The 23,700-nt window shown below is 43.1% G+C and overlaps 1 protein-coding gene across 1 annotated transcript in view; it reads left to right on the top strand.

Moving 5' to 3' along the window:
• The first annotated feature begins 348 nt into the window (after positions 1-348).
• The window catches only part of CEP120 (centrosomal protein 120), a 273,530-nt gene continuing 250,178 nt past the window's right edge, over positions 349-23,700 (top strand). The window contains exons 1-2 of the mRNA XM_082243777.1: positions 349-571; positions 6,642-6,798. Coding sequence (XP_082099903.1) covers positions 523-571; positions 6,642-6,798 — 206 coding nt within the window. The 5' untranslated portion in view covers positions 349-522. The remainder of the gene's footprint in view (positions 572-6,641; positions 6,799-23,700) is intronic.

Raw genomic sequence — 23,700 nt, 5'->3', positions numbered from 1 at the left:
ACAACAGTGCTAACTACTGGTCGCTTCTTTTTTGTATAGTACACTCCCCAACAACTCTGTGTATTCTAACAGAGGCTGGCACCACTTCCCATAACAAACATGGCTCCGCCGCAGAGTAATCTGCCGTCACATGACCCACCTTTAGCCAATGCACGCTTCCACAACACGTAAGTCAGGACAGCAACTTGTGCTGAGAGATGCAGCTCTCTTGTTCCGTGAGAATTACCTAGAAGTGACGAGGGGTAGGTAATTCTCACGGGTAGGTAATTCTCACGGAACACTCTCCCTCCCTCGCTTTCACCCGCCTTGCCATGTGATTGGAGCGTTCCCCGGTTGCCTGGCGGAAGTAGTCGGTAGTCAAGGGGCGGGGATTCGCTGAGTTTGTATGCTGAGAGAAGCGGCAAAGGAGCATCCAGCGGCGGGTGACAGTTCATTGCAGTGACCGGGGCTGACAGCTCATCTATTGATCGGTGCAGACTGATCCATCTCCCCGGCTGTGTGTGCTGCCACCCCGATCCCGACATGGGCTACAGATCAGACCAGCTGCTTATCGTCGTCTCCATATTGGAAGGTAAAGCACCTTGTGTTGCTGTGTACGGGGTGTGGGCAGACTGGGCTCCAGTGTATGTATGGGAGCAGTATGGGGCCTTGTGCAGGTGACACACAGGAGGCTTGTGGGCCTCAGTCTTTGTCATGGCTCAGGCTTACCTTACCTCTACAGCTGGGACCAGGCCCTGGCTGGGACAAAATATAGGCCAGGGCATGTTACACTGAGAAGCCATTATATTTCACCACTTCAGACCCACTCTATAGCCAAAAGATAGCTCCAGTGGGGCTCTGTTGTTCTGGGAGGACATGTATGGATGTCTTCCCTGGGACGCACATCTGGCGCACTCTGTGGCTGCTGTGTCTTTCAGACACTGATTGTGTTAAAGGGCAAATCACAGCAGCATTTTTCCATGTGATCAGCTGTGTCCAATCACAGCTGATCACATGTAAACAAACTTGCTGGTTATCGGCATTCCTTTTCTCACGCACTGTCACAACATGAGGAGAGCCGGGGACATGTACACAGATAATCAGGGCACTAATCATCGGTATCCTGATTATTGGTGCCTATCTGCGCAGCTTATTTGTTTCCATCAGTGCCCCCATGCAACTTGGCTTTCCACCCCAACATCCCAGTGCTAGTTCAGGCCTGACATCTCTGCTACATAACTTAAAGGCACAGGGGAACATGACATCTAACAAACCCCCACAGCAACATATGATCACTGATCCCTCTGCACCAGATAGACCACTACAGCTGTCTGCTGCATTCATCCCTGGAGGTGCTGCCTTCTGCACCACCGCCTCTATGCCAAGGCAATCCAGAGCTATTCACCACCCTCCCGCTGCATTTCCTGCAGCTTCAATCTCCCTCTCTCCTCCAGCCGGGATCACCATTCTCCTCCGGCACTCACAGTCACAGCCAAGATGTCCACTGGACACCCATTGCGACCCTTGCTTTTCATCCTGCTCCAGTTCAATCCAGCCTTAAGCCTCGTACACACAACGATTATCGGCCGACCGATCGGCCGTCTTTTGTTCAGTGTTGTCGTGTTGGTTGAAAAGTGCTCTAGACTGCACACAAATTTTCTCGGCCAAAAACAACCAACTGCAGAAGTGATGTCATGTTCTGGTTTACTTTCCGTGTGTTTTTTCTTCTCTGAGCATGCCCAGTCTTGCTCATCTGACTTTTGTCTGCCGAAATCTGTACTGACTGACGGAAAATCGGCCGTTGTGTTGACGGCCAACAAAAATTTTATAGCCTGCGCACCAGATTTTGTTTGACCGAAAAGTCGCAGTTGGTTGTCGAAAGCATCATACTAACAAGCCGAAAATCGGCCGATCGGACATTGGCCGAAAATTCACGGCCAACTATCGATGCGTGTGTACAAGGCATTACTGTTTTCACTGCTCCATCTCTGCCACTCATTGCTCCAGCACCTCTGTTCTCACCTGCATTAAAGACAGCCCTGGGACATGTGGCCCAGGTGACCCCAGCCCCCTCGGCAAATGACCAGTGTGCCCTATAGCCAGTCTGGGCCTGGTCCTTTGACATGCCCAGCAATCCAGCAGTGTTCATCCATCTTCTGATGTCATCAGGGGCTGGCAATCTCACCTGGGCTTTGCGCAAACCAATCAAAATACACTTTTGGGATTTATTTTTATTAAAAAATATGTGGCAGAATACAAATTGGCCTAAAATGCTAAAAAAATTTGATCTTTAATTTTTTTTTTTTGTTGTGTGTGTGTGTGTATATATATATTTAAAAAAAAAAATAAAAAAAAAATTTATTTTATTTATATATATATATATATATAATTTTTTTTTTCTCAGAATTCTTGCTCTTTTTTTTGTTTATAGCGCAAAAAAAAAAAATCACACCGGTTATCAAATACCACCAAAAGAAAGCTTTATTTGTGGTGAAAAAAGGACATCAATTTTATTTAGGTATAGTGCCGCACAACCACGCAATTGTCATTTAAATGAATGCAGTGCCATATCGCAAAAAAATGGCATGGTCATTAGGGGGTAAATCTTTCATGTCCAGAAGTGGTTAAAAGAACAGTATATATATATATATATATATATATATATATATATATATATATATATATATATATATATATTACATTTTTTTTTTTGGTAATGAATGCTTGGACACTAGGGCACACACCACAATAGCCACAAAAAATACCTGACTGATCTCCACATCAGCGATGCAAATACAGGAATCTTCCCCCACTGCACTATTGTATTTAGTGGTGTAAGTGAACCTGTATTGCTGCAGGGCTGAAAATAAAATGTTACTACGAAAAAGGTGAAAGCATCTCATTGATTATGTATGTAAAATTGTTCTGTCAGGTCCTTGTTACAAAGGGTCTAACTTCCCTACGCTATCCAAAATTAAAAAAACTATGTCTCTGTGTATTGTAACTACATGAATTTAACATGGTATAAGCTTTTTGCTGTCTCTGTATATCAGAGCAGGGGAGGAAGAAACTGCACATGGATCTGATCATTTTGCTGACAAGATGCATGCCGATAGAAGGAGAAATCAGAGTGATAGAGAGCTTAGCTAATCACTTTGCTGCTTCTCCTTTCTGTCAGATACTTTTTTTTTTTTTTTAAAACAATAAAAAATAATGTTCTTTCTCTTTTTACATCAGATAAAATTATCACTTTAGTCATAATTTTGATTTCCATATGGTTACCGCTAATGAGTGCTTAGAGAGATACGTTGGGCACCTGGACTGTTCTTGTATTACCTGCAGGCAACATACATTTTGTATAATAAGAAGGACAGTATTCTCCAGGGGTGTTTAAGCATCTGTTACATTTGAAATCAAATATTTTATGTGTTGGTTTATCTTTTATTGTAAACCAGGCTGATAAAATGGGGCTCAAGAATGTGACATACTAGCTGCTGTTTTTATTTAAAAAAAAAAAAAAAAAATAAAGCGTGCGTGTGTAATATATTTATCTCTCAAAAATTTAATTGATTATTTTCAGAAGGTTAATTTATTTCAGTAATTAATTTTAAAAAGTGAAACTCATATATTTCATATAGATGCGACACACACACACACCATTTCTTTCTTTTAATGTTGATGATTATGGCTTACAGCTAGTGAAAACCAGAAATTCAGTATCTCAGAAAATTAGAATATTACATAAGACCAATAAAAATTATTTTTATTACTGAAAAGTATGTCCATGTACAGTATAATATGCACTCAATACTTGGTTGGGGTTCCTTTTGCATGAATTACCCATCAATGCGGCGTGGCATGGAGGCGATCAGCCTGTGGCACTGCTGGGGTGTTAGGAAAGCCCAGGTTGCATTGATAGTGGCCTTCAGCTCGTCTGCATTGTTGGCTCTGGTGTCTCTCATCTTTTTCTTGACAATTCTCCACAGATTCTGTATAAGGGTTTAGGTCAGGTGAGTTTGCTGACCAATCTAACACAGTGATACCATGGTCATTAAACCAGGTATCGGTACTTTTGGCAGTGTGGGCAGGTGCCAAGTCCTGCTGAAAAATTAAATCGGCATCTCCAAAAATCTGGTCAGCGCAGGGAAGCATGAAGTGCTCTAAAACAGGGCTCCACAAACCCTAGGGGCCGGGTCGCATTGGCGACTAGAATTAGCGGTCTGACGCCTGGGTTACACTGTGAAAGGTGTCTTATTGCCAGACATCCCAAGTCTCCTGCGAGGTGCGGGAGTCTCCCACATGCGGGCTGCGGCTCCCTGACACCCGCAAAAGCCGCGCCCGCATGCGGGAGACTCCTGCACCTTGCAGGGGATGTCTGGCAACAGAACGGTGTCTGTCAGCTGTGGCAGATCGGAGCTGATGCTTCCTGTAAAGTTCCGGCTCTGTCCAGTCACAGGCGGAGTGATATCAAATGCACTCCGCCTATGAGAGGAGAGATAGAGGAAGCATGGGCTCTGCATGCTTCCTCCAGCATCGCTCCACAGTCTCTACTCGCCAGCAGTACAAACCAGCAATCCAGCGGGACTTGGCGCCTGCCCACACTGCCAAAATTACCAATACCTGGTTTAATGATCATATCATCACTGTGCTTGATTGGCCAGCAAACTCGCCTGACCTACAGTAAACCCCATAGAGAATCTGTGGGGTAATTGTCAAGAGGAAGATGAGAGACACCAGACCCAACAATGCAGATGAGCTGAAGGCCACTATCAATGCAACCTGTGCTTCCATAACACCTCAGCAGTGCCACAGGCTGATCGCCTCCATGCCATGCCGCATTGATGCAGTAAATAATGCAAAAGGAGCCCCGATTAAGTATTGAGTGCATACTATACTGTACATGGACATACTTTTCAGTAAGCCAACATTTCTGTAATAAAAATTATTATTTTTATTGGTCTAATGTAATATTCTAATTTTCTTAGATACTGAGTTTCTGGTTTTCACTAGCTGTAAGCCATATTCCTCAAAATTAAAAGAGAGAAATGCTTGAAATATATCACTCTGTGTGCAACGCATTTTATATAAAATAGGAGTCTCACATTTTGAATTGAATTACTGAAATATAATAACTTTGTGTGTGTGTGTGTGTGTGTGTGTGTGTGTGTATATATATATATATATATATATATATATATATATATATATATATATATATATATGTATATATATATATATGTATATAATAATGTATATATGTTATTTATTTTTTGTATACTATTTAGTGTGATTACATATGTGCTTCATTCTAATTTTCTCATTGGGAATTATGCTACTGTCATTATGTTATACAATGTGCTTTGCACAATGTAATGTCTCGGATTTAGCTTCACAAATGAGGGGTTATGGTGTACCTGTGCTATGGAGGGAGTGCTTTATTCAAACAATTGTGGTTTCAGCTGCCACCAACCTACCACTGAGGTAGAATGAGGATGGGGTTGTTAAAGTGTTGGTAAATGACGCTACCACTGCATAAAAACTGTCTGTGTAAAGGAGCCTTAATCAGCAATTGTGATATTAATCCAATGATAAATCCAATAATACAATGATAATTCAAAAAAATGCGCTGTGCTGAAATGTTGGATCATGCCCCACTGTTATTAACATGAAAACCACATCTATGTATAATGCAAAGTGCACAGTGCTAAGGTATTTCAAAGTCAGTGAAAACTAGGTGATATTAAAACCGTAAAAAGTGCACTGTGCTGTGGTAATAAAGTGCCAGAGTGCTGGATGATATATCCAGATACTGCCTAAAAATCTGTATTGAGCAGATACCGTAATAGTGATGTTAATTAAATTAAAATGCTCAGTGCTGTAATATTAAAGTTCCAGCGTGTTGGATACGTTTCCAGATGCTATATGATAACCTTATATGGTAGGTAACGCACAAACACTTGATAAGTTACTGTATACTCCTAAGGTGCTGGGGCTTGGTGAAAAAATGCGAAATAAAAAGTGCTGATAATAACTTTTTTTTTATAAAAGTGCTGGCAAGCTTTTATTGTATTCCCTGAGCCCAGGGAATGGGAGTGCTTATAAGCCCGGTGTTAATGCCAGAAGTAGACGGTATAAGAGCAATAGTCCCACAAAACGGTGTCCGTGCTAGTACCCGAGGCACCCCACTAGGTAAAGCACTTACCGCATGGGCTGCCCTCCTTCAAAGGGTACAGGGCTGGTGGGTGTTGTTCTAACGGAGGGGTCTTCCTCTGGGTGTCCGCAGGTAGTGTCCCACTGGGGGCCCTTATTCAGACTCTTCGTGGGTACCGTTGCTTTCAACACCTAAAAAGAAAAACTCCCATTTCGTAGTATACTCAGGTATAGAGAAAGAAGAAGCATACACTCACTGTTTAGGAAGTTCACTTTCAGCTTACAGTGTCCGGCCGATTCAGCGCTTCCACGGTCCGGAACCACTCTACCCGAAGTGACGTGTGACGCTGTCAAATCCGCCCTACGCATTTCGTCACCACAACGTCATCTGGAGCAGACAGTTTATTATGCAGTGGTAGCGTCATTTACCAACACTTTTACAACCCCTTTTAGCTTCACAAATGTACCTGTTTGGAAAATATTTTGATTATTTTTTATTTTCTTTTCTTTAGGGAGACATTTTCCAAAGCGCTCTAGGCATATGCTTGTGGTTGAAGCCAAGTTTGATGGTGAGCAGCTTTCTACAGACCCGGTACCTCATTTAGAGCAGCCGCAATTTGCTACTGAATTAGCATGGGAACTTGACAGGAAAGCTCTTCACCAACACAGGTACTATCACTTTTTGTATGGTAAGATGTTGATTAATAAAGTAATTAATATAAAAACAGTTTATTATTGGGGGAATCTCCCTCCTTCATAAGCTCCTGCTGTGATTATCAGATTCATTGACCACAGTAGGGTTACCTCGACAATAGGGAAGTAATGCTAGTAAGGAGACACGTTTACTAGAAAAGACGAATGTGAACATGGATCTTCTAACTTAAATGTCAAGATTATTTATTTATTTATTTATTTTTTTTTTAAATCAGTGAGTTTTATTAAAGTTTTGGTACAATACAAATAAAAAAATTAATTGCAAAGAGTGTACAAGTATAGAGGTATAAACAGCAGTACAAATATCAACAATATGCAGATATGAGGGGCAATATCAGTTTCCCAAAGGAGTGACAGGTAAATAACCAGCCAATGTCTGTAACACTATACATTCGTGTCAGGACACTCGACCCATCTATCCCAGATTGTTAAATTTGTGTGGACAGCCCCTATGCTTATATGGGAGTCTGTGGAAAGGAAGGACATTATTAACCTCTTTTAGCCAAGTCCCAAAGGTAGGGGAGTGGTTCCTCATCCAAGTTCTAGCGATCAACTTCCTAACAATAAACAGTGTTTCCTGTAGAAATGCAGTGGTGAATTTATCCATATCAGCATGCGGATATATGCCTAGAAGGCATTCTTTAGGGGTAAGCTGTAGAGGAGATCCCATTTTGTTATGGAGGAAAGTGACAACCTGTCGCCAAAGGCCCTGGAGCTGAGGGCAGCCCCAGAGCAGATGAAAGAAGGTGCCCTCCCCTCCTCCACACATCGGTCAATTAGGGTCAGAGTCAGTCTGATATCTCGCTACTCTAAGGGGCGTGAGGTAGGCCTGATGAATTATGAAAGTCTGGGTCAGTCGGTCCGACAGTTTAGGGGAAACCCGCCGACATGTCTCCAGGGCTTCCTCCCAGTCCTCATCCTCTGTAGGTCCAACGTCCTGTTCCCAGCGAGCCTTAAGAGCATAAGCAAGCGTAGTGGAGGGGGACGTGTGGAGCTCTGAGTAAAATATAGAGATGAGATTTAACAATTTCCAGTGTCGGAATAGGTTCAAGTTTGGGTGGTAAGTCTGTGAATTGAGAATGGTACGCGTGTCCGAGCTGCAGGTGTCTAATGCATATGGTCGGGAAGGGAGAATTGGTGTTGCAAGGCCTCAAACGATTTCAGCCCATTTGCCGTTAAGATGTGTTTTAAGAGGAAGATGCCCTTCTCACTCCACAACGAGGGGTCAGGGATCGAGAGGAACTCCCGAAGAGCGGGGAACGGGGAACTCTTTAACTTGCTCACGACAACCTCCCAGATCCGACTATAGTGATACTGGAGGGACCGGGGGCTCATGGACTCCTCCGAGCCAGGTACACCCCGGAGTATGACCGAGAGAGGATCTCCAGATGAGTGAGCCCACCTAGGACAAAATAAGGCCAGGAACCGCTCCCTGTCAGTTTTATCAATGTGGAACAATTGAGACAATTGTGACGCCAAGTAGTATAGGTTGAAGTCAGGGAGGGCTACACCACCCAAATTCGAGGGATTTTTACGTTTTCGCCAGGACATCTTGTCTACTGGGTCCCCAAACAAAGGCTTTGAGAAGAGATTCCATATGTTTAAAATATTTAAGCGGTAAGTATATGGGGGAATGCCACACTGCATACAGGACCATTTTAATCAAATGTATCCTTCCCATCACCCCCAATGGCAATTTGGACCACACCTGGATTTTAGCCTTGATCAGTGGGAATAAAGGCTGGACATTGTCGGAGACATAGTCCTGAGGATTTGCCGTCACATAAATACCCAAGTATTTAAACCGGGGCACACATTGCAGGGTTGGATTTGTGGGTACTACAGCAGCAGGGTTTTCATCTAGGTGGATGATCTGAGATTTGTCCCAGTTTATCTGGAGGCCTGAGAACCCACCATAGTGTTCAATCAAAGATAGAGCTGTGAGCAGAGATGCGTCTGAGTCCTCCAAAAAAAGTAGTGTCATTGGCGTACATGCTGATCTTTTCCATGAGGGACCCCTTGCATAAACCCCCGGATCTCGGGATGGGCCCTGATGGCTATTGCCGGCGGCTCCGCCGCCAAAGCAAAAAGCAAGGGGGATAGAGGACACCCTTGCCAAGTGCCCCTCCTTCTGTCATTCATTTGATAAATGCCAGAACTTGTGCAGTGAGGCCTCAGGCTTTTTCTATTGAAACCACAGTTGGTGTAGAATTTGGGTTCCCATGTACAGCCTGCGTGGCACCACAGGGACCAGGCAAAACTTTACTCGCTAAAAAATAATATATAACATTGCTACACAAGTTGTTTTGTATTTTATGGCTGTTAGAACCAATCCTCCCATTTAAAGCGGAGCTATACTATGTTTGGGCACCACAAACCAAAAGCACCATTTTAATTAATTTTTAATATTAAGATCACGCTCACTCACCCATCCATCCATGCTTTATTTTGCTGAGAAATCACTTTAAAAAACACCCCCTATCATTTCTGGCCATGGCCATCTTGAGTAAGGGTGGATGATTCATGTAGCATTTACTTCCTGGAATCCATCCGCCATTAGTTCAGAAATACAGGCAGGAGAATGTGCTTAGCTGAGAAAACCCATCTCCTGATGTCTCCTGGGATGTATGACATCGTTTATATATAAACATATGGTGCAGCGCTGTTGAATATTCAATACTGTGATTAACTCCTATCAAATCGCAAATGACAATAATACTGAGTAAAAAAAATGGAATAAATATTTAATACATAATGTGGAACATTAAAGTCCTCTATAAATATATATTTCACCACCGTGCTCAATTTCTTAAACCAATGAATTAGTGCCACCGCTATCAGGTAAATTGAACTCTCACCTCTCTCCTGTTAATAACAGACTTATTTTAGCCAATCACTCTGACGTGGATGTGAAACTTCCTTCCTGAGATCTAGTACTCCCGCCTGGGCAAATACTCCTCACATGGACCACATGTAACAAAAAGGCAATTCTATAAGGCTCTCCATTTTTAAATAATTTATTAAAATGCCCCAATTAAAATACACTCACCAGAAATCAGATTTAAAAAAAGCTTATATAAATCACCAAGCAATCATCAGACTGCGTGTACCCCATGAAACAAACAAAAATAAAATTCCCAGTTCAATTTGCTAACCAGTTTGCTTACCAACCAAATTAACCTGTCTAACAGTTTGCGTCAAAACAGGGGTTTAGTTAGCACACGTTTGCAAACGCATGTGTAAGCTGCAGGGCCACTCCACTGCTCCCTGTGTTACCTGCAGTCCTAACTCTACCACACCATTCGGTTTTCGGCAACTGTGTGACGTCCTGGACTGAACTCCTCCCTCCTATATGCATATCGCCATTTGATTGGCTTCTTCTGTAGGATGGAGTAGCTCACTCCCCTCTCCTCCCCTTTATATTGGTTCTTCTCACCATAGTAAGGCTGGCCATACATGTTCAATTTTTTTTATTTGTACAATTTTCCTTTTTAGATTTACCAAAAACCTTCTAGTACGAGATACAAACTAAACAATTAGGCCCCTGCACCACATAGTTTAAGGTAAATCTAAAAGAAAATTGAACATGTATGGTCAGCCTAACTATTCAAGTGTCTCCTCGACGATCTAGAAACGATAGAAACCCACCCATCTCTTCAGGGCGTACAGTCCATGTAAGTACTACTCTCATGGACACGCATATAATCCCACTAACTAAACTTGCAATAATGTATATGTGACACTCATAGTACCCATCTGACTGCCTGGAACCCTCGAATGCACTATCATATAATGAATCGTATAGCAACCATACATTAAAATATACAGTGGAGAAAAAAATGATTATTCCTTAGTGTGGTGAAATCACTAATAGGTGTTCAGCAGCTGCTGAACATAGAGTTTGACTTATAGTTATTTTGTTTGATCACTTAGTGTAGGAGTTACAATAAAAATAGAAAAGTGTATATTTATAGGTGGCGCTGATTGCACACTGATTTAGTATGACATCATTTGCCTAGGCATGGCAATTAGGAAGTAACTAAAGAAACGTAAAAAACTGTTTCAAAATGTATGATTTACCTTCCTCCTTTATTTACTAATGCTAGCAGCATAAGGACTCAAAATTGTCAAAATTCAAATACCACTTTTTGCCATGGCAAGACTGTTTGTTTAGGTTGATGTGTAAGAGCTTACCTTTTACCCCCATTGTTGGAACAGCCTGACAGGTAGTGGGGAATAGGATGTGTCTCTTGGATTTCTACTGTTAATTGTGCGTATAGTCAAAAGCTGTTGCTCTCCTTCAAGCTTGCTATAATACTGTAGCTCTGTACTGTATGCCTGTAGTACTATTTTTTAATTCTAACTTTTATTAGACAGTATTTATTTTAGCACCAACAGGGAAGACAGTACAGTTACAATATATATTTTTTTTATAGAAGAATTATCAGAGGACCCTGCTCGAAAGAGCTTACAATCTAAAGGGGAGGGCCAGATAATACGAAAGTAATAACTGTTAGGGTTGAGCTGATAGAGAAAGTAAAAGAACAGTTCATTAGCCAGAGCCAGGCTAGGCCTTCCTAAAGAAAGAGAGATTTTTAGGGAATGCCTACAGGTGGACAGAGTATGAGATAGACAGTTTGGGATAAGGAGTGCCAGAGGATAGAAGTCCTGGAGGTGACAAGGGACCTCAAGAGCAGGAGGTCTTGGGAGGAGTAATGAGAACAGTTTTGTTGGTCTTCTGAGACAAAGCTAGTGATTTAGCTGTGGGTAGAGGTGTTGATGGCCATGTATATTTTTATTAGTGTTTTTAATTTTTAATTCTTTTTGTGACCAGATGCCAGTGGAGATTGGCAGAGAGGGTTAGCGGACAATGAACAGCTGTTAAGGTAGTTGAGTCTAGCAGCAGCATTTATGATGGACTGATGAGGGGAATAGCCTATGTAAAAGTAGGCCTGATGAAGAAGGAGTAGCAAGCAATAACCAGGGATTGAATTAATAGCTTTGTGGTCGGTTAATTAATGATGATTAGAAACTGCGAGTATGGATAAAGTCGGTGTGGTGTGCCGGAACCGACGTAGGGGGTAGGCCTGTAAATAAAAGAGGGCAAAAAAGGAAGCAGTAAACACACCTATTCATGATATAACTTATGATACAAGATTCTTGAAGGCTAACCTTACCTCTTTCCCCGGGTGTGGGGTGTATGCGTGGAAAAAAGCTGATTCCCACCGCCCTATTTCTTAATTATGTGCCCTGGCGTATTGGCACTAGAAGCAGCTGTTCTGAACAAATGTCCGGAATGCGATGCGGGGTCCCAGCCTAATTCAATGCACAGCGAGCGAAAGTAAAATAAAATCTAAATTAAGTAGTGGTTAGGGGACTACCTGACAGGGAGAATAGCGGGGAGTGTCCTGAGCTGGTAGATGTTCAGGATTCCAATTGGGCACCAGTTATCCTCGGACGGGTAGAAGGGAATGCCAACGGATGGTATATCTGCCCGGTCTTTGAACGTCGGAGTGAAAGGACAGTGGTCCTCTACCTACCTAAAACCTCTTCGAGGAGGCATGATTGCCTATCTGACTGGGTTGCGAACCCATAGAGGCTAAATAAATGGAGGTTGATGACTAGGTTGTATGAGGTACGAATGGTGATGTGTCCAGTACGCCAGAAGGGTCCGGAATTTCCCATCTATGGGCAAACGTTTGTAGTCTCGTGATGATCTACCTTGCAAAACCTTCAATACATCCTTCGCCAGGAAGCCCTGAGGAAAGGAGAAAGTCTTGGAGCAGATGACAAGGCGTGAATTGTATGCCAGACAAAGTAAGGTTTGAACGTGTTATATGAAAGTCTGAGCTGAAAGGTGGCAAAAACAGCGAATGCGACCATGGTTTAACTGAACGACCATGTAAGACGAATTCTACTGAGAACCTTGGGAGATGGTCATGGCTCTGTCGTAAGCCCTCCTGGTGTTCGCAGACAAGGCTACCCGAGACAATTGACACTGTGAGCCAAATCCGGGCTAGCCCAGGATCAACTTGACGAATTTGGGGAACTTGTGATGTGTTTGCAGAAGAGGAAGAACTGAAAGGTGGCCGCCAACCAGGTCAGCCAGCGAACTAGCCTCATGATCAAGGAAGATGAACGGCCCTAATTGATTATGTCGCAGGCTGCCTAGTTGACACTGTAACACTTCACAGCCATACCTGTCCAGGATTTGCCCCCATGCGAAAGCCGCCATCACTATTGGGTAAATTCCTAATAAGGCCGAAGTCTCGCGAGAGGCAGGTAAGCCAAGAGACTCTTTCGGCCAACAAACACCTAACCAAGAGTTAATATGTTGCTGCAAACCCGGTACCGGTGGCTGCGTCCGTCCAGACACTGGGGATTGGGCGGATCACGGTGGGATGAACATGGAGACCCCAATACCAGTGTACCAGGAATTCCATCCACATGGCCAGGTCTGCCCTAGCCGGGGAATCTGAGTGACCAAAGTTCATCTGCAAGGCCCGGTAATAAGCCCAACGGCCTAGAAATAAATGACCTACCTTGGGGAATAATGCGCATTGCGAAGTTCAAGAACCTACCAGATGATCCTTACGAGTAAAAGTTCCAACTTGTAGGAACTTGACTGCGTCCTTGCGAAAACGCCCGAGCTTGACCACGGGGAGACTAGACTGCGTGGTGTTGGAAACTAGTGTGATGCCTAAGAGGACTAGTCTAGTGGTGGGTACAGTAGGCTTGTCTAGTGACAGGGGGACGCCTAAGGTAGTAACAGTGCTACAGTGCCTTTGACTGACAGGGTTGCAGACGCTATGTACGACCAACAGGGAATCAACCACGTGATGTAACATCGTGGGGCACCTCGAGAAAAAGAGAAGGAACCAGTCTCAGCAAATCTGTAGAATCTACTCGGGCTACTCTAGGCCCCAAACGTGAGACTAACAGCAAAATAACATTCTTCTGCCCTTGACACCATGAACATGCCATAAGGAGGAACAAAGGGTAACAATTCGAAGGCGTAGGATTAATCGGACTAACTGAGCCATGCGGCCCTACCTGCCTTCAAGATTGCTTGAATGGCATTAACCACGGTGATATAGTAAAGGGAGAATTGGTAGCTGGAATGAGGGCAAATTCCGGCTCGGGTTGGTGGACGAAGATATTTATTGGAATATGCGCTGGTGGCTATCCCAATTGAGCTTGTGCGCCAGGAGGCTTAGAAGGCACATGGATTTGGCATGGGCCCCGAAAGCATATGGAACAGACGTGCAGTCTGCAGGCGCTAAAGTTACAGGCACCTCCATTAAGGTTATTGCATAATTGAGCCAAATAAATGACGGGGCGACCAAGCTTGTCCCTTAGGCTACGTTGATCAGGCTTACTAGCTCCCCCCTGAGGAACCAGGAAAGGAAGGATCGGCCTCCGAGGGGCACAGGTCGGCAGTATGAGAGGTGGAAGAGCAGACTGCCCAAGATGGGGGCACTAAGCCTGCAAAATAACTGAAAAATAGTTCCGAGCCCAAGAGGCTCCAGTGAGAATGGACGTTAAACTGGGCCAAGGCTGCCACTGCTTGCTGATACAGACTTGTGGAAGTCCTAGAACAAGAAAACCCCCGTACTTGAGGACCAAGTCGACCACTACGAGAAGGTTAAAAAAAAAAAAAAAAAAAAACGAATACCTTCCGGTATTGCAGACGCGCGGAGCACGCAATGTCCCTGTAGATGCCGAAGGCTAGGACAAAATCTGGTATGAAGCTTGTTGAGTCTTGGGTCTCTAGCCTTCGTCACGATGGCCAAATCCCCGTAATTGTACACCCAGTTTCCTACAACGTCTTGGGAGGCAAACGGTAAGGAAACCAGATACATGTCCTTCCCCTCTAAGATGTCCTTGCGGAGGGCTGGGGTAAAGACTGGGGAAGCAGAAGGGGAGAAAAAGGCGAGGGTGGGGGCCTACTCTGTCAGCTGTTAGGAGCGAGAGCCTGTAACGGCTTAGAGGGAAGTGAGACCATGTGGGATGGCCAGCGTTTCCAGTTTGGACAGTCTGTCACTGTTTGATAGTAGTGATCACGAGATGGTGTCTAGCATCCTTTGTAAGTCCGTCCTAGCCCCCCGAGAGCTGTTACCCAGTCCAGGATACCCAGGATGTGCTGAGAGCCGTTCGCAGAATTCAGCCTTCTTGCCGTAGCTGAAAAAGAAAGGGGGTGCCCCTGTGGCGCAAAACAGACGAAATCCTGGGGATGGTCCAGGGTCTTAAAAGGGCCTGGCGTGGAAGGTTCTCGGAATTCCCTGGGGTAACCAGTTCTCACAGGGGTGGTAGGCCTAGCGGGTGTGCCCGGGGGAGACGACCCTTCACCTACGTTGACTGCTTGAGACATGCTGAAAGAGAAAATAAAACACAAAGGAAAACTTGGTCAAACCAACACCGTTGAGTTAAAACAGAACTGTCTGGCTAACTAGTGCCGAGGCGAAAGCTGACTACCCCGTGACAGGTGAGGCCCTGCTAGTTGCCGAGCGGCAGGTGAGAGGCTCTATCTATGATTTGGGCGTGGGGCACGAGCCACTAGCGTGGTGGCGGGGGGTTGGCCTCTCGGTGACGGTAAAAGATTTAAAACGTGTGGCCGTGACAGGTGAGGCCCTAACTATGATTTGTCCCGAGGGCGAAAATCTCCGTGTTGAGATTGGGGAGTTGGCCTCGTGGGACCAGCTACCAGGGAGACTAAAGGCCCGTACACACGTACCGATCGTCGGCATACAAACGTCGGTGGACGAAGGATCTGCCGATTGTACGCGTGTTAGTATGGTGCCTCCGACAGATGTCTGCGCACAATCCGCGGACAAAAGTCTTTCGTGCAAACATGAAAATATTTGTATGCCGACACCAGAACGGACGATTGTTCGCCTGTCAGTACACAATTCGGCCGACAGACCGCAGATTTGCAAGACTGGGCATGCTCAGAAAATAGAAAACACAGGGAAAGTTAACCATTACATGACATCACTTCTGCAGTCGGCGGACAAAATTCTTGTGCTGTCCTTGTGCTGTCTTTGCACTTTTCAGCAGACACCGACATCCCGGGGAGAAAAGAGGAACATTTGTAAGCCGACCATCGGTACGTGTGTACGGGGCTTTAGGCCAGCGCCTAGCCCTTAAATAGCCAGTTCTCTAACCCTATACGGGGGCTTGATGAAGGGGTAGTGCAACATACCAACAAACAAGTAGTAGTAGTACACACGGTAGTAGTATAAGTAGTGTAGTAGTATAAATAGCGGTAATACATGCGGTAGCGATAATGTTAGTAGTCATGTAGTGTAGCAGTGTATAGCCGTAGCACAGGCGGTAGTAACAGCGTTAGTAGTGATGAAAATATGGTAGAAATAGTATCAGCAGTGATGTAGTGTGGCCGTATAGTAGCGTCCACAGTAGTGACATGCGGACGGCATGTATGGCAAAAGTACACGTAAGGTAATGGTATTGGCAGCGCATCCGTAGGTGTAAGGCAGTAGCGCGTACGGTAGTAATTGATGTAGCAGTATATACCGCCATGGTGCACAGAGTAACGGCATAGCAGTGTATCGGTACGCAGTTAGTTGTGGTATTAACAGTATAGTCGTGTAGCTGTAAACAGAAGAAAACAGAAATAGGAGTGTAGCGGCACGTATAGCAATAGACCAAGAGGTAACAGTAGTAACAGTAGTGCAGCAGTAACATTGCGGCAGCACCCATAGTAAAATAGTATTTTCAGAGTAGTACGCATAGTAACCATAGACTTTAGAGTAGCAATACCTATAGTGACAATAGTTTTTTAGAGTAGCAATACTCCTAGCAAAGTAGTATTAGCAGAGTAGCAGTACCCCTAGTAACAGTATTAAAGTAGCAGTACCCCTAGTCACAATAGTAGTATAAGAGTAGTACCCATAGTAACAAGCAGCGTCCATAGGCAGGGCAACAGTACACATAGAAGCAATAGTAATAACAGCATAGAAGTACACCGCCAGTAACAGTGGTAAAGACAGAAAGTGTAGTAAGAAGCAGGGTCGTGGCCTGGTGCAGGCAAGGCAGAAACAAGACCTCCCCCCCCAGAAACCCTCGTATGAAGCATGCCCTGGCCTGGTTCAGGCAAGGCAGAAACGAGACCCCCCCAGAAACCCTCGTATGAAGCATGCCGTGGCCTGGTGCAGGGAAGGCAGAAATCAAGCCCCCGCAGGAGACCCCCCCCCCCCCCCCCCCGCGGTACCCGGATGGATGGACGGGCCGTCCGAGCAAAGGATGATAGTGCAGGAGGCTGGAGGCAGGCCGAAGGGAACCGGCGGCGGGGGTGTCAGCGGAGTCGGCGGTGTCAGCGGGGCCTGCTGCACATCCTGCGGTGCCTGGAGGACCGGAAGTTCGGCTGTCCGGTGACAGCGTTGTGACGCGGCAGGCAGGGAGGGGAGGAGCAGCGTCTTAAAGGCACGCTAGCTCCTCCCACAAATATAGGCCTGCAGCCTAACACTTGTGGTGTCGGTTCAGAAGGAGTTTTATTTTGGAGATGTTGCGAAGGTTAAAGCAGCAATATTTGGACTTTGATTGGATGTACTAGGACAGGGGTCTCCAAACTATGGCCCTCTAGTTGTTCAGGAACTACAATTCCCATCATGCCTAGTCATGTCTGTGAATGTCAGAGTTTTACAATGCCTCATGGGACGTGTAGTTCCGCAACAGCTGGAGGACCATAGTTTGGAGATCCCTGGACTAGAATAATTGTGTAGGGGTTGGGGGAGATGGAGACCTAGAAATACAAGGCTGGGACGCTCCAGGAAGTGCCAGTTGACTGTGAAATAAGTAAATTCATAATGCATATACTGGACAGATTGGGGCAGCAGTAGGGGCTCGTGTAAGTGTGTATTATTGAGATTGTAAAACTGCCATTTGCTGGAAAATATTGTAACAGAGTTTCCTTTTAAAAACCCACGTTAGCAGATTAAATGTTAGGGTTCAGGGGTTTAAAGTGTTTGAAAATCCTCATTCAACGTAACTAGCATCAGGTGGGACAGACAAATAAAACCAATCCCCCCCCCCCCCCCCCCTTACATAAATTGTACCTATTTCTTTTGCAGCCATTTCTTCTATAGTTTTTTCTAAAAGTACACAGATGAAAGGTGTTTTTTTTTTTTTTTTCTCCATTTTAGCAGCAGGAAGTGTGCACCTGAGATCTCACAGTTCAGATCTCCGATCTCCTTGTCAAAATGTGGTACTGTACTCTGGGCCATATCTAGAAGGCAGTGCTGTGGAATCTTAAAATATATATATGTATGTATATGTGTGTGTGTGTGTGTGTGTGTGTGTATATGTATATATATATATGATGTGTGTGTGTGTAGATAAAAATGATTATATATATATATATATATATATATATATTTATTTTTTTTTTTTTTTTTTTTTTTTTTTAAAAGACCCCTTTTCACTTCCTTTTTTTTCCTTTTTGTTTCCCTGTGTATTTCTTGCGTTTTTTATTTATTTTTTTTTCCCCTTTGTAAAGCGCTTTGAGAAACCACCTTTTAATGGCACTATGCAAAATAAAGTTTATCACTATTGTGTGTACCTATACGAATGCTCAATAGGCTTGCCTTTGCATGCTATGCAATGTTTTGGTTACATTACACTGTAAAGAACATTATTTCTCCCCGGGGGCTTTCTATCTGTATATAGCAGGCGGAACACTTCTTATGTAGAAACCTTTTAAAAGTGCAGAAGATTTGTGGTTTTGGTACATACATTCACCTATTATGATAAAAAGTAAATTTGTATGATAGATTTAATAGGAATGATAACTTGCTCTCAGCTTCTACTTGGAAGCATATGCAGTTTTAATTCATGATCAGCTAATTAGAATATGAACTAGTGCACTAATACTGTCATTTTGTGTTGCACCCACAATTTGCTTACGTAGATCAGATTTTACCTGTGAAATATATTTTCTTTAAGTTTCATCCAAAAATCTGATAGTGGAAGTAAGGGCTGATACAAGGCCTCTACACTGAAAACTATTTTTGATTTGAGCTTAATAATTAATAAGGAACATGATGTTCAATTATTCTGTTGCAGATTCATTGTTCTGTGATCTGCTTTCTACTTGTTGATTTTCCATCTTTTCTTTCTCTCCAGAAACAACATCCATTGCAAGCATACGCTGTCATAATATCAAGGCACAAATATAAGTTGGATTTTAGCTGTTATCACAAAAAAATGTTGTACCGATAACTGTATGTGGGTACTACGTATAAATTAAAATATTCAGTATTTTAGCCGCTTGCCAACCTACAGCAGTACATTTACTGTGGCAAGTCAGCTTGTACAGGCGCAATCATGTACCTGTACATTAGAGCTGCACGATTAATCGTATGAAAATGGCCATCTCGATTCACCCCTCCTGACGATCTAACCCTGAAATATGCTCGATTCTTTGCATAGCAGAGAGAACAGCTGTGGGAAAAAAAAAAAAAAAGCCTCCCGACAAATGGCTATCAGCATTAGTCTCCCAGTAACTATAAACAAAAATGATTACATTGTATCTTTTCCTTCCCCCTGCCAGGGAGAAAGGAAGTTTAACCTCTTAAAGACTGGATCTTTTTCTGACATTTGTTGCTTGCAAGTTAAAATCAGTTTTTTTGCTAGAAAAGTACTTGGAACCCCCAAACATTATATATATTTTTTTTAGCAGAGACCCTACAGAATAAAATGGCGATTGTTGTAATATTTTATGTCACACTGTATTTGCGCAGCAGTCTTTCAAACGCAATTAATAAACTTTAATGAATAAAAAAAAAATGTAACAGTAAAGTTATCCCAATTTTTTTTTTGTTGCACAGAGAATCGTGATCTTTATTCCAAGCTAAAAAATCGTGATTCTCATTTTGGCCAGAATCGTGCAGCTCTACTGTACGTCACAGCTTTCCTCTGGGTCTGCACACACATCCGTTCCCAGAGGACTGTGCTGTCATTCGCTTCAGCACAAGCTGATCAACGGGTCCTGGCCAATAATTTATGGCTGAGACCTGCTGATCAACAAAGCACACAGTACACACACTAAACGTTGTCAGGCACACATTTAACCCCTGGATGGCCCTAGATGTTCACCCTTTTCCTAGCCAGTGTAATTTGTATAGTGACTGTGTATATTATTAGCACTGATCACTGTATTGGTGTCACTGGTGATGTCAGTGACAGTTAGTTTCCCCCCTCCCCAGTGTCTGTAAGTGTCACATTGCCCGTCACACTATCCCAGTCCCACCATAAGTCACTGATCATCGCCATTACTATCTAGTATAAAGGGGGGAAAAAATCGAGTAGATTTTACCATAATTTGCAAACGCTATAACTTTCACACAAACAAATCGATATAAAAATGTATTTATTATATATTTTTTTTATTTATTTAATTAATAAATAAATAAATATATATTATAGCAGAAAGTAAAAAATCTTGGGACTTTTTTTTTTTTTTTCAAAATTACGGGTGTTCTTTAGCAAAAAAATAAAAAACCCAGTGGTGATCAAATACCACCAAAAGAAAGCTCTTATTTGTGTGAAAAAAAAAATGATATAAGTTTTTTGTTTGTGTATAGCATTGCATGATGGCACAATCATCAGTTGAAGTAGTGCAGTTCATAACTGCAAAAAAATGGTCTGGTCATAAAGGGGATAAAACCATCCAGAGTTAAAGTGGCACTTAACCCCCTCCAGAAAAAAAATATTGGCAGATTTTTTTGTTTGCAGACTAAACGTGGAGGTTGGTTTACTAAAGGCAAATATACTGTGCACTGCAAGTTCACTTTAAGTGCATTTGCTCTAGATCTGGGGGAAAGATCTGCTGGTTTCATCCAATCATGTACAAACAAAAATATCTGTTTTGTTTTCCATGCATGTGATTAAGTATTCTTGTCAAAGTGAAGCTTTACCTCATTTACTAAACTCTGGAGCAAGTTCACTTGCAGTGCACAGTATATTTTAATTTAGAAAATGAACCCCCTAGTATTTTCAGTAATAAAAGCTTCCTGCCTAAAAGATTACGCACATGAATTTACACTGAGCTATGCATGCACAAGCCAAAGATGCCATGTAGCTAAACAAATGAACATAGTTGAGTAAATTCCAGATTATAAAGGATTATCAGGAGAATGGTCAGGGATCCACCGGGAAAGACCCGAGATCTTCCATGTAATTGATGGAAGAGGTATATTTAATCCATTAGAACCATATTTTTCTAAACCTCTCTGAAGACTGATGGCTCCTAAGGGAGATTGTTAGGTTCTTGTTACGTTTGTTCAGTTGATTATAGAGAACCAGAGCCAGATAGATGCAGGGGAAAAGCGGGCATCTGTTTCAGAAATAACGCAGACTAGGTTAGATATTTTGTCTGTTTTCTGAGAAATGTTATAGTAAAAAAGGAAGAGAGTCACATTTGGGAGAGCTTGTCTTTTAACATGAATATAGCATGCACTAAGTACCAACCAGACAGTTTGCTCGTGGATGCCCTTTTCAGTATTGCCTGACCAGCAGATTTTTCAGTTTTTTTTTTTTGTGTGGCGGTGGGGGTATGGGCGGGAGGGTAAATCGGGGAATATAGTTGTTTGGAGGGTGGTTTAGTATAGCATAAACCAATGATGAGGTTATGAGAATTGGATCATATCCAAAAAAAGTTTTCAAATTCAGTTAGGTTATAAATCTTGAGTATGTATTGTAGCAGGATGATCCCATGCTACGCTGTAAAATGGCTGTTTATGGTAGATTTTGGGGGAAGCAAGCACACTGATGGCACAGGTGTGTGCTGGCTTCATATGAGAGCCAGAATTCAAGCTTAGAGCCCCACTCCCTTGAGGAAGTCAGTGTGTGATGGGAGCCGTGAAAGGGTACTGCTGTGCACCATGGTCTACAGGTCCGGGACAGAGGAAGGTTGGGCCTGAGAGAGAGTGTCTGTAATGGACCAACCTGCACCCCGAATGGGTACCTCCGTTGATGGATGCTCCTAGTGCTTCCCGAGGGCTCCAAGTACTCCACCAGACACTGTAACCACTTAAGACCCCACGAACCGCCGCAGCTTGGTTAGGGTCCCGCCGTCTCCTACCCACCTTGGACGTATGACAAGGCTCCAGGTTCCAGTGGGCGAACCTCTTTCCCCAGAGAGTACAGCAGGAACAGGAACAAGCTCTTACAAGAGCTTAGTGATTATCCAAGGGAGTATGAAGGACCTTGTAGCATATTCCCCAAATGATTGACAGGACTCTAGATTGTGAGGGTGCAGTATAACTCAAAACTTTGATGGTACAGCTGATATTTTATACAGTTTCCCCCCACAAGGTTACCGCCCAGGTGGACCTTGAGAACAGGCCCTGACATTCACAATCCAATGAAAACAGAGTTTTACACTCCCATACAATGTACACAAAGATATACACTGTGGGACAATCCCTCCCTTAGCAGCCAATCCACATATACATCCCATAATAAGTTTATCCTAAGGCAGACAGAACAAGAGAGGTCATTAACATTTAACAATGAGACAAGCACAATCCACATTCCCTCCCAATACACAAACAATAGGGAAGTCTGCCAATGACAGTCTGTGTGACTCTCACAGACAAGCACACGGAATACACATTATCTAGGAATAGGACTTCATGGAAATGGTCTATAGGGTATAGGTCACTAAACAAAATAAAATAAGTACATACATTTGTGTTTCTGGACAGTATTTTACATGAGTACCCAAAGAAAGAGGAATGTCAACGTGCGTGTATGCATATGTGCATTTACTATACAGCCCAAACTTGCCTTTTTTTAGGCAGGGGATTGCTGCTAGAAATGTGATATTTATACATCTCTACCGTGTGCAACTACCCTAAGGCTCCATTCACACCTGGGGGTTTTTGAGCGTTTTTCAGCTCCAAAAACGCTAAAAAAACATTGCAAAACGCCCAACAAGTAAAACCCCATTCATTTAAATGGCCCCTGTTCACATCTGAGCGTTTTAACGCCTGAAGCAAAATGCCTGTAGCTGAAAAAATACATGAGCTTCTTTTTGGGCTGATTACCAGCGTTTTTGATAAATGTCAATGCCTGCCTCCAAAAATGCCTGTAAATCGCGGTAAAAAAACGCGCTCAAGTGTGAATGCAGCCTTAGAAGCTGGAAGTGGTTTTGGTGCATAGGCTCTTTTATATGTCAGTACCTTTTCTACCAAATGGAGCCTAGAAATACTGTATGTATTGTAAGTGCCCTATTCACTTTGATTGCGATGGAAAAAACAAAAACAAAAAAAAAAAAAAAAAATATATATATATGACTGCCAAGAAACTTTAATTTCCATGCACACTTATTGTTATTTACTTAAAGAATGTGTCAGCCCAAAATGTCATATTCCTGATATGTGTTTGCTGTACTATGTACTTGTTTAAAAACATATCTTGCTCTTTGTATTGCTTCCTTTGTTTGATTCCCTGGTGTTCCTGCCAGTTCTTCTGCTTTCCAACTAAAAACTGACAAAACTAAGCAGGAGAGCACAGCGTTGTCCACTTTCTGGCTATGTTGAGAACTCCACTTGCTCTCCAAAGATGAGACTTGTCTCTTGACACCCCTCCTCCTCTTGCAAAACCATTGACTGGGAAGACCAGTGTATTGCTGTTTCTTTTCCCCCAGCTCTCTAAGCTCCCTATGCAGCTAAAAGCAGGTGTGTGTGTGTGTACGCGAGTTGTATGTATATGTGTGTGTGTGTGTATATGTATATGTATATATATATATATATATATATATATATATATATATATATATATATATATATATATATATATATATATATATATAATATACACACACACACACACACA

The sequence above is a fragment of the Pelophylax lessonae genome (genome assembly GCF_965119305.1).
Source record: "Pelophylax lessonae genome assembly, chromosome: 1".
Lineage (NCBI taxonomy): Eukaryota > Metazoa > Chordata > Amphibia > Anura > Ranidae > Pelophylax > Pelophylax lessonae.
This window is presented reverse-complemented; position numbering and strand designations above follow the sequence as displayed.